Consider the following 12,403-nt stretch of genomic DNA (forward strand, 5'->3'; position numbering starts at 1 on the left):
GCAACGCAGCGATTTGCCCTGCCTTGCCTTACTCTATACCTATGAGGCCATGCAAAGTGGTTTTTCATGGCCTTATAGATATGGTTGAAAGGTTTGCTGTGCTCTTGCGTCATTAAAAGTAATGGCGGCACAAGCCTCTCATAAATATGCCCCTTTAAGTGAATCAGATCCTCAGCACGTGCCCAGTGTAATCTTTTTCTGGCAGCAGAGATTGGATGACATTCCCCTAGACCTAGAGCCAAGGTAACCCTACCATTTTCTGCTGACTACTACTTTTAAAGACTTTTATAGGTATGCCCATGTGCAAGGCATTTATGTCATATACACCAGGGCTATGTTCAAATGGAGTGTTGCACAGTATTTCCAAATTATCAAATTTAAAATAAATATTTCAGAAAGTTGCAAAAGTGTGTTTGTTAAATTAATCAGCCTTAGGGTGGTCTTTCCCCAAACGTTTTGCCTACTTAGATACATTTTTGTGCTGTACTTTGTTTCTGTAGCCCAGGGCACTTTACCACTGTTAACCAGTGCTGAAGTGCCTGGGCTCACTCCCCTAAACATGGTTTGATTGGCTTACACCTGATTGGCATACTTAATTTACTTCTAAGTCCCTTGTAGAGTTGTTCACCATATACCCAGGTCCTGTAAATTGAATGCTACTAGTGGACCTGCAGCACTTATTGCTATACTTAAATTGCACCTTAAAACATGCCCCAGGGTTGCCATTGCAGCCTGAATGCATGTTTTACCTGACAATTCGACTTGCCAATACAAGCCTCTTGTCAAGTCTTAACCTCCCCTTTTATTTCATATAAGTCACCCCTAAGGTAGGCCCTCGGTAGCCCATAGGGCAGAGTGCATTGCCTGGACATATACTATAAGTTTTACATGTCCGGGTAGTGAAGCAACCCTAAATTCGTTTTCACTACTGTGAGGCCTACCTGCCCATAGGATAACATGGTCTGCCTTATTACATTTCATAAGTGCTAACTTTTAATTTGAACCAGGTTCCAGTTCATATTTGGTATCTATAAATTGTGATGAAAAGTCCTTTTCAATTGTGAAGTAAGAGTTTTAATTTTTGGAAAATGCCACTTTTAGAAAGCTGTAATTTACCTGTTCTGTAGCCTGTCTTTGTTCATATGACTGGGTGTAACTGACAGTTATACTGTGTGAATTCCTCTGAGACGGTCACACAATAGAGTGATTAGTTACGCCTGAATGAGCCACCTGCTGGCAGGATGTAGGGCGGAGCAGAGCCCATCCCCACCTTCAACTGAACAGGTAGTACTCTGCCTTCACACAAATGATTTATCACCTTCACATTGTCACAGTAGCCCTCTTGGAGCCAGGAGAGTCAGGAAATTCCATGCACTTCAAAGAACCTTTCTAAAAGCTTCTCCTACGTTGCAGTAGAAATGGCACAGGGTACAAAAACAGGGCCATCATACTGACTTTTCAGTTCACCCCTGATAGGATTTTTGTTGTTTTGGTATTAACTAGGGTGTTAAATAGTTTATTAAAATGCACTCTATTTTTCCAAATCACTGTGAGGTTTTTCTTGTGTTGTGTTTTCATGTTATTACTGGTTGTGTGCTTCATAAATACTTTACACATTTCCTCTTAGGTAACTGTTTTTTGTGCCAAGCCACCCAGGCTTAAGCGCAGGTTAATTTAGAGACTTTTGTGAGATCACCGTGCAAGGGAGTGTGGCTATTGCTTCCCCAGGGCTCCCACTCTATTTCTCACAATGTTTATACAAAAGATTCATATTATAGTCTTGAGTTCCTTGGTTGCTCAACTTTGGATTAATTAGTGGGGTTTGGCCAGCTGGTGGTAGAGATGGACTCTCCCCACCAACAGAGGCATTTGAACCAGTAGAGAAACAGATTAGGATTTCATTTTAAGAAACCTATTTTTAAAGTGAAATCCTAATCTGTTTCTCTACTGGTAGTTAATGTAGTGTTATTTAATGAACACTTGATTACGATGAAGGAAAAACCCCCTCAGCTCTCAGGACCCAGCTTCCTCCCCCATCAATCACTGACGGCATGTTTGCCTTTGAGCCTGAACAGCGCTTGACATCCTTTTAACCGAGCTCATGTGCTAAACAAATGCCACATAAACACATACATTATTAACTGATAAATAGAAACAGAAAACAACATATATCTATGTCTGAATGTACTTTAAAAACAGAAATGAACAAGAAGCACGTCTTATTTGTGTTTGCCCTCCCCCCCACGTCAGTAATAAATGTTAGTCAGTGCAAATAAATGTGTAGATGCTTGTGGAGACTGAAAAAGAGGCACATTCTTGGTGATTTTTGAGTAGCTGCATGTATGCTTCTAATAAAACAGTACATCATTCATGAGTTTTTGTTTTGTTGTTTAAGATATCGTATAGGCATTCGTGGTGGAAGTGTACATTTTTTCAGGCAAACAAATGAAAATGTCAGTTACAAATTGATTTTTGATAGAAAAAGTAAATAAAGAAATCTATCAATAACAGGAGTAAAATTAAAATATTGGAAAATGGAAATGGACATGTCAATAATATAGAGAATGTAAAAGCAAGAGCACTAAACTACATGCATTAAGCCTGCTTTGTTTTTGGCAAAATTAAATTCGCTGTGAAATGGCTTTCTCAAAATGCCATCTGATTTAAACTTGGTTACCAGATCTTACATGGTTTCTTACAATACTATGTCACCCAAATGCGCATCCTAGGAAAATTACATGAAATATATTCGGTGAATTTTGCATTGTCTTTTGTGGAGCAGGATAATGAAAATATACTTTTGTCGGACTCTGCTCACACAGTAATAAGCTGGAAGCTGTGCATGTAAAGTATGATGTCATTAAAAACTGAGACACTTACATGGCTCCAGCTAAACTTTTAAGAGAAAGAAGGATAACACCCTGTCCCTCTCCCATCCTCTCTTTTTTGTGATACTTACAATTTTCTACGCAGTACTCTATCAAGTAGCCATCAATGCCACCAGCTCCGATACGGTCTGGAGGCCTCCACTTTAGTGTGCATGTGGTATCAGTCACATCCTCAACGGTCAAGTGCAGAGGCTCGCTGGTTGGAGCTGCAAGACAAAATTGTATCAATGAGCAGTTCTCAAATTCCTCATTATCTGCTATTGAGGTCATCAAATTCCAATGGCTTTGAGGCTCTGTTTTTATTTGTTCAGATTACTATATTGTGAATTCCACTCACTCTACAACGTGGAGTGGAGAAGCGTGGCTCAGTGGTTAGAGGCGGCAGACCCGGAAGCTGAGATCGACCGTGGACCAGGGTTCGATTCCCTGCCTCGGCGGGTCTCAGGCTCAAGACTCGACAATTCTCGCTCCGGTGCCTACTCAACTCACGGGGTCACACTCTGCGACTCTGGGCAATAGCTTGCTTAATCTCCACTATGCCCCCTCGCGGCAGGATGCCTGGCTTTCACCTTGTGGACACCCTGCCGGGGTTTCTCACAGGGGAATACCAGGATGGGTTCCCTAAGCAAGCGCCGGGACACTCACGGGCAGCTGTGCACTTTACAAGTCCAGCACATTTACATTTACAACATAACAAACTGCTAACATTTGCACTCACCGATGGGCATGAACGGCTTGGATATTTGGCCTTGCTGAGAGATACCGATAGAATTGACGGCAAAGACTCTAATCTCATACATGACACCCTCAATCATCTTGGTCGACTCGTAGGTTGTTTCCGGATAGACTTCAAAGTTCATCTTCATCCACCGTTGGCTGCCCTTTTTCTTCCTCTCAATGAGGTAGCCTGTGGAGTGGGAGAGAGTATCGAGCTTATATTACCTGTTGTACAAGAGCACTCATAGCAGAAGAGGAGCACTGTGGGCACGGAGTTTCTTCAGTGTACAGCTTATGTTATACTTTAGCAAGATTTAATACAGCGAGGCTTCTCACTGTCCATGTTCTGGTAAGTATTGTGGTTGAAGATGACTCTGTATGAAAATTACTATGTTGTGTATTGTACCGGAGAAATGTTTTATTTCCCAGAGTGGCATGAGGCTATACAGGTGGCAGCCTTTAGAACTAACTTAGACGTTTAATAAGTTTGGCTTGGGAGGCAAGATAGGCGGAATTGACGTTATGAAGTCTTGACAAGATTAATGCATTGGTCATTAGAAAGTGGAGATGTGAGTAAAGAAAAGGCAAAATGTTTTTATGATTAACAGGAAAGTAAAATATAAATGACCTTGTTGACATTATAGTCAAGATAGACGGATTGATTGAGAAAGAGACCCAGATTGCTCACTGTAACTGGCCAGGAAATGTAATTTTGGTGGTTAGTTGCTAGTGAAATATATAGAAACTCTGTTTTAGAAGGATTCAATTTCAGAAAAGTACAAAGTACATACACCATCAAGTGATGGTAAGTAATCTGTTCAGATTATCATGCACATACTGGGATGCATTATTTTGGGACCACAGGAGGCGGTATTGATGAACTGCTGCATGTCATCAACATGCATGCAAAAACGAGCCCCATGCAGATGAAATTAATTGGCAAGTAGGTGCATATACTAATGTGATGTAACAAGAAAGGTGGGAATTTTGAGCCTTTACAATTTATTGCTGTTTGTATAGATGAGAAAGGGGAATTAACACTGCTTGAGTTCATGAAATATTGAATCCATTTGAGAACTTGTCTAGTGAAACCCAATTTCTTTAGAGTTTTACTAAGAATATGGTTCTCAATGTTGCTAAAGGCTGCTGATAGGTCTTGGAGGACTGTGTCCACGAATCTATGATGGTCATCTAAGGAAGATAGCAAAACTAATTTGGTATTGAGTACACGGCGGAAACCAGCTTGGAAGAAGTCAAACAATTTGCCAAATTTCATGAATTTCTGGAGTTGTTGGAAAACTGTGTTTTTCAAGTAGTTTGCCTAGATAGGCTTGTCATGAAATGGGACACGCGTTACTGTTGCCCCTGTACTGAGAGAGAGTTTTTGAGCAAAGGTTTTGCATTCTTCCAGGCATTGGGCATTACACCTTAGGAGAACATTTGAAAAAGTCCAAAAGGTTATGCATTATATATTTGTAAAGGTGCTTCATATAGTGAGCCTGGAACATATCAATAGCAGAGGGTGATGGATAGGTCTGCGAAACGGCATCTAACAAAACTAATCTCTTGATGTGTATGAAATTGGAAAGGTGAGCCTCGCAAATTGTAGTGGAACAAGTTCTAAGGCAGTTCACCGTAGGTGCAATGGTTTCTTTCATATAGGCATATTTAATGCTCATGATTTTATATTCAAAATCAAAGATACATTCTCACACAGTTGCAGAGAATGGGGAATGGAAGAAAACTTCGAAGTAGGGAAATGGCGTTCTGGCACAAATTAGAACAATTGTTTAGATACCTTTAGACAATACTTTGAGAGAAATACTTTGTTTTTTTTTGCTTCCTGGATTTTACATTTGTATTCAGCCATTGGTTTAGTGTATGTACTGCATGTTGGTGTCAGGCATATATTGCTGTCTTTATTTGCGTTCCGCTTGACAGAAGTTCGGCTTCATGCACTTTAGTTCAGGAGTTAACCACCTGTTTTGAGGATAATGAGTTCAAAACGGTTTTCTTGTCACTGAAAAATATAACAGATCTTTTAATGAGCTCTTTCCTACTAAGACAAGTGGGATCTGTTTTATTAATTGGGCACCGAAACTCATCTGGTACCTCTATAGGCCAATAACATTTGATAATCCCCAAAAATATTTATTCTGAATCGCAAGTATTAAATTATGTATTCTTCTATTTTACTTCCTCCTAAAATATGAAGAAGGGCCTGTGAGGAAAGTTCCAGACCGCCCGACATTCATCATAAAATTTAACTTAGTGCCAGGACACCCAGTTGGAGACGTAATGCGCTTTACAGGTAACTGACTTCATGTAAAATTAGATTTGAACTCAGGAGTTAAAAAAACATTATCCTTTAAGGCTCTAAGGAATGCTCTGTTTTTGTGATAAGAAAAGAGGGAGAGTCAAGTAAGTGCTGGATTCGGATACTAGTCTACTTATCACATGTAAAGCTACTCTGTAGTGGTGGCATTGCTTTGCCTCTCTTCAGAAGAACTTCTACCTTGCTGCAGGGTGAGGGTGTGGGACGGTTGAGTGCATCAAGAATAGATGTCAGACTTGGTAGTTGTTGTGGCACACCGTTTTGGTGGTGAAGTTATGGCCTAGAGCAGAGAATATTAGCTTCGCATTATTTGGTGAACATTCCTTGTTTTCAGAGGAATGCACTCTTTGGAGTGGAGTATGTGTTTGTTCATAATCAGATGTTGGGATTTAGTTTACTTTGTAGGAACTTTTTTCTTGGCTCATGGTTAACAAACTAGCGTTTGAATAAACTTTACACTAGATCAGGACCACGAGCACACAAATTTGCAAAGTAAATAAAATTCACGCTTTATTTTGCCCCAAAACAGCCGCCTCACAGTTAACTGCATTGGGTCTCGGGAATGTCAGGCCATCAGCCGTTTGTAAAGATGAGCTAGATAAATTCGACCTTTTTGGCAATTTTTTTATTATTTTAATTGTTAGCTATGAAGTACCATTCGTTATTATTTTATTTTTGAAGAAGGCGTACTCACAATCAATGGGTGTTTCCAAGGGGCACTTACCTGTTACAGGGTTTCCACCATCGTACAGAGGAGGATCCCAAACAACGCTAGCCCAATCTTCACCAACGCTGGTGATGCGTACAGCATCTGGAGGATCTGGAACATCTGGAAGGGATAAGCGGTACACTCAGAGACTGGCACCTTCTTACTCTTTGGCCTATGTTACCCGTGCCTTGGATAGCTCTGCTAACTAAAACAGAATATCAGAGTCAAATGGTGAAGTGTAAAATGACTATCCAAGTTGTGGCTTGACAGCACTTAACTGTGTGAACCAACCACAAAACATGCTAAATAACTACCCAAATAGATCTTACGGGCCCCTCCACCCCTGGATACGGCGCCTAGAATGTTTTGTAACTGGTTACTGTCTAAAATAAGGCTTTTATACTTGTCTTGATGGTCTACCATGAATGAGCTATGCTGGGAAGTAATCCGGCCCTAACCTCGTACAATCTCTTAATTCAGTCTAGTGCTGACTGTGTCAAGACTCGCGCCTGTGAGTGTTGCCTTTGCGATGTCTCATTGTGTATCGAGAAGAAGCTTGACCGACTAATGTGTAGGAGAATCTTGTTTATGCAAATAGCAATAAGGATGGATAGACAAGGAAAGAGTTAAACATCAGTTTTTGCCATAAACCTACTATGAAGATCCCACAATGACATTGCTTTTGTGTTTGGAAGGAACATTAAAAAATGTATTTGCAATGTATTTCATCATGTCCATTCCCAGTCTATTGGCACAGGGCTAGTGCAACGAGAAAGCGATGGGAATGTTATTCATATTGTGGAGTGAGATACGGTCGAAGCCTTAATATTGATGAAGAGTTGTACAAAGTGCTGGTGCCTGGTCAGCAGGGCTATGTGATGAACACAATGGTCTCAGTTCTCTGGGTTCAGAGCCAAATAAGGAAGGTATCAGAAACTAGGCGTAACCAGGCTGCAGTATAACTAGGTTATTGTGAGTTAGCCTGATAAAGACGGTAGGATTTCACCTGACGGGAGTAGGGGTACTCAGAAAAGGGCAAATACCGTCGGTGAATTGGGAGATTCATATGCGAGCTGGTGCACAGAATCACATGCCTATCTGCTATGTGCCACCACGTCATCTGATGTGAAATCTGATATGGGTTTCCTGATGTATGCTGTTTAAACATCCTAGAGTTTGGTGGTAAGGATACTCCGTCCCAGTTGTGATAGAGTACACTGTACGATAAACTGACAGCCGGCCAGCCCTATTTAGTATTGGGAGGACCGTCAGCTTTCCGTGTAAAGAGACCCTGTTGGATATGGTGATAGAAAGTTAGGGGCCGCCGGAGGAAGAGCATTACACTGTCCACCCTATTTTTGTTGGACGGTGTGATGTCTTTTTTTTCTGTCCGTCACTGCCAGGTAGATCCTGGTGGTGAGTGACAGAAAAAAACAAATAATGACTCCCCACACCTAGGGAAAAAGTTCCTGGGTGTGAGGGTCCTTAGTTTTTTGTGTTTGAGAAACATAAAATTAGTAATAGTTTGCCTTAAGTTCCCATTCTTGTCCACTCTGTTCAACTTACCAACAACCTTAATGATGAGTGTGGCCTTGTCTTCACCAGCAGGGTTGGTCACAATAATGTTGTAGTTGCCTTCGTCTGCCCTGATGGCACCTTCAATGACAAAGCTGCTCAGCTCCTTCCTGAGATCAACACGCACGCGGCCTTCAATGTCCGTGAATGGCTAGAATTGGTCAAGAAGAAGCGGGGCAGAGAAAGAGGAGATTGGCAAGGTGGTACAGTATAGACACACTCACACTCACACTCACATCTCTCTCTGTGCTTTAGTTTTTCACTTCAATGAGGAATGGGATCAAATGTACTAATTTAAAATTATTCACATATCTATTCATTATACACATGAGTGAAATATACGTTCAATGGAAATTGTAGGATAAATATTTATAAGAATAAATTAAATAAGGACTTCATAAACGTTGTCAAGGTGAATAGCACCTTTTTATTTAAAATAATCAAGTCGGAGGTATCTTGAAGATACATAATTGGATTACAATATTAATTTTACAACAGTTTATGCAATTATAAAGTAATACAAATTGATTAAAAAACCAATGAATGCAACAGCAAAAAGTTGTAAATTAATATTTCAATTTCCTTTGTGCAAGTAATAAAGTTTGTTGAAATGACACTCTAATTAACAAATCAACCAATTGCTCTGTCCAGCCTTTTGTTACTTATCCAGGAAATGTGTCAAGAAGGAAACCTACCAGGGCCTCGGCTTGCGACTGTATTGTACTTACTACTATCCACCAGATAGACAGTGTCTTTGCGTTTTCAGAAGTGTCACTAATTCTGGCATCTGTATAGAAGCTACACAGCCTGCCTCCTGTGATACACTAGAGGGGATATTCTCAAGAACGTGTGATAATCATCGCAAAATAAGCTTAACGCAACTTTGCACATCGCAGTCTATCGCGGGAAAATACCACAGTGTTAACGTCGTATTCTCAACACGGCGGTACCATGCGATAGGCTTACCATAAGCGTCAAATTTCCGAGTTAAAACCAACACAGCGCTGAAAAAACGTGAAACACGAACGTGAAAATAGTAGCGATGAGGCCAATCTCAATACAAATATCAGAGATAACCAGTGACAGGCCTGCAATTCCCAAGCGCCATGCGGGAAAATGCTCCATAAAGGCATAGTAAAAAAACGGCGAGATGACAATGTACGAGCACAACCCCACAGCCGTGAGGTAGAACTAATGACCATTGTCCCGCATCAGGTAGGCATCTTCTCACAAACAGACACAATGTACATTGACATGCATTCTGTATGTAAACTGTGCCAATGTGGAAACATACATGGAACACACTGTGAAAGCGCATCTCTCCTTCACATTGCAGAGGGACAATCAACACCTCCTGCACACAGAAGTACCATGTCCATGATCAAACAATTATGAAAGCATGCACAAATGTAGGAGCAGTGACTCCCCCTTACGTACATGTTGCCCATGTCGTGGGACTTGAGTCACAGAGGCATCTCTGCACCATGGTGGTACATATCTGAGCCCAAAAGAAGCCCTGTTGTCAGTTGTAGGTCACAATTGACAGCCAAAATGGAATGATTTGGGACACATGTGAAACGCCGAACAGTAGGATACTGTACCAACTGTGACACACAGAGAATGTCGCCGAGTGCAACAGGGGCAGTGGAAGGTGTCCTTCCAGTGCATGATGGAGAGGGTACAAGCAAGCAGAAACAGGCACATGGAAGAGTTGAATACTACAGACTTCTTTTTACCACCATGTCAGTATCAGCTACATGCTGATGTAGACAGCCCCAGGCCACAGACTCAGACACCACCAAAGTTCAACCAGAGAGTGTCCATGACTTTCGTGGCACAGAGTTAGTAACGCAAATGCAAAAACAACAATTGATGGACAGAATGCAGAACAATGTCATACATTCACCCCAGTACAGAGATCTGGGCCTAAATCCATCGTTTTTTTGCACTCCACACCACCCCATGTCAGACATAGCCACATGCAAATCAGCCTTGACCCTGTGCCTCATGGGAACAGTCCAGCCCGAACTGCCAAGCCATGTCTTTCCTGGACCGGAATCAAGCATCCAAGGACCGGTTTCTGGCTATCAGCCATCATCAGCCTGGATAGCTTGACTCCAGTGGTGTGGAGAGCATGAGACTCACGTCTGAGCATACCCATCCCACTCGGGGTGACAAATGCAAAAACAACAATTGATGGACAGAATGCAGAACAATGTCATACATTCACCCCAGTACAGAGATCTGGGCCTAAATCCATCGTTTATTTGCACTCCAAATGTATGAATGTATGACATTGTTCTGCATTCTGTCCATCAATTGTTGTTTTTGCACAGAGTTAGTAACACCAGAGCTGGAGGGGATGCAGTCTGCGATGAGGCCTGTACAATGATATGAACTCTGCCATGAAGAGATCAAGACAGAGTTCCAATTGTGTGACCTACTCGACCGCAGTAAGGGCCAGAGGCAGAGGTCAGCAGTGGCCCACAGCCACGTGTCATCGGATTGCAATGCACAGAGTTAGTGGCACCAGTGCAGTCGTTGGTAGTGTTCGATCACCTCTGTAACAGGGATCCTTTTTTCCTCCGGACTGAACCGTATCTTCCTCCTATTCCTCTCCTTGCATACTGTGACATGAACTCTGCCATTGAGAAATCAAGACTCAGTTCCAAATGTGTGACCTACTTGAAAGGAAAGTGTAGGTCAGAGGTAGCAGTCAGCGTGGGTCAACCGCTGTCCAGCCAGCTCCTCCTGGATCTCTAACACACAATGTTGGAATGGCATGGGGAGAAGATTTGTGGCTGACGGAGGTAATGGCACCAGAGCTGAGTGGGTGTGCTGCCTGCGACGATGCCATGTCCTGCCTGGTACGGACTGCATTGGATTGGTGTGAGGCCTGCTGGACCGCAGTGTAGGCCGTAGCCCGAAGTCAGCAAGGTCCCACAGACACGTGTGGTTGGAATGCTATTCACAGAGTTGGTGGCACCATATCGAAGGGAGTATAGTGATATAAACTCTGCCATGAAATATGTGCGTAGATTCATGCCCTTCTCATCATCGCGTCCCGTATCCTGTGATGCGGGACGCGATGATGAGAAGGGCATGAATCTACAACCCCCTAAAACAGTGGCCCACTGCCAGAACCTAGGGCTTTAAAAAAAAAACTGAAAACGCAGGAATTACATTAGCGATTACACCGAGAAGTACACACATCAAATCGATACAGAGCGGTAGCAGTGTAGATCCAGACAGCTTCCATCTCATTATAAACAAAGCAAGGAAAAGCTTCCCGGCTTTTTTCAGAATATTCATTATAGATATCCTCTGGAATCGCGACAAGTGGAAGGGCAGGCCTATTAAAAAAAAGGAGTCTACATATAAAATTTGACATCAGGTCCCTTTTAATCCAGATTTGCTTAATCTGGAAAATATACCCGCATGAAAAACTCTTCAAGAATAGACAAGACAGCATTTAGTGGTAAAACAGAAATCCTGAGGAAGGCATTTGCCGAAACGCGTTGGTGATTTATTCTGCACATCATTACCAGTGACCTTGTTATTTTTGCTTCTTAATTATTTTGTACATCACTATCAGTTCTTCTGATTAATTTGTCTTTTGTGGATCATGTACCAATTGTTGAAATACTGATAAAATGTGATAAATATGAGATGAAGTCCAACTTGAAATATACAGATTAAGGACGGCACTCTATCTGTTGGACTATTGGATGCAAGAATGTGTTTATTAAATGTACATGTCTAATAAATAATTATTTACAAAATATATTTTTTGATAAAAGAAAAGAAAAAAGATTAATAATAAAAATTATATTTTTCTACAAGTTTGGTTGATTAATTGTTTCTCTTTAGTGCTAACGCATAGATTGATTTGTGTACCCATGCACTGAACCCGGTGCTCTTGTTAATTTTTCTAAAATAAAAAAAAATAAAAAACGAATAATGCACACTGCCTGTGTAGTTGGCGACGACATTGTTGAAGAGTCCCCGGTAGTCCACTATTGCCTGCACATTGATGGAATGCGTGTGCTTTCTGTTGCGGTAATTGTGTGCAGTTTCCGCAGGGGGTACAAGTAGGTCATGTGTGCAGTCAATTGCCCCCAACACATGCGGGAAGCCATCTATGCCATAGAAGCCTTGCTTGGTCCCCAGCTCTTCCTG

The 12,403-nt window shown here is 41.7% G+C and overlaps 1 protein-coding gene across 2 annotated transcripts in view; it reads right to left on the minus strand.

Annotated features, from left to right (window-relative positions):
* MYBPC2 (myosin binding protein C2) overlaps window positions 1–12,403 on the minus strand; it is a 252,762-nt gene that overhangs the window by 62,768 nt on the left and 177,591 nt on the right. For both annotated transcript variants that reach the window (XM_078655074.1, XM_078655075.1), the window contains 4 exons: window positions 8,216–8,375; window positions 6,665–6,769; window positions 3,607–3,795; window positions 2,960–3,094 (listed from right to left, as the gene is read on the minus strand). In XM_078655074.1, coding sequence (XP_078511200.1) covers window positions 2,960–3,094; window positions 3,607–3,795; window positions 6,665–6,769; window positions 8,216–8,375 — 589 coding nt within the window. The remainder of the gene's footprint in view (window positions 1–2,959; window positions 3,095–3,606; window positions 3,796–6,664; window positions 6,770–8,215; window positions 8,376–12,403) is intronic.

This window comes from Lissotriton helveticus, chromosome 7 (assembly GCF_964261635.1).
Source record: "Lissotriton helveticus chromosome 7, aLisHel1.1, whole genome shotgun sequence".
NCBI classification, from domain to species: Eukaryota; Metazoa; Chordata; class Amphibia; order Caudata; family Salamandridae; genus Lissotriton; species Lissotriton helveticus.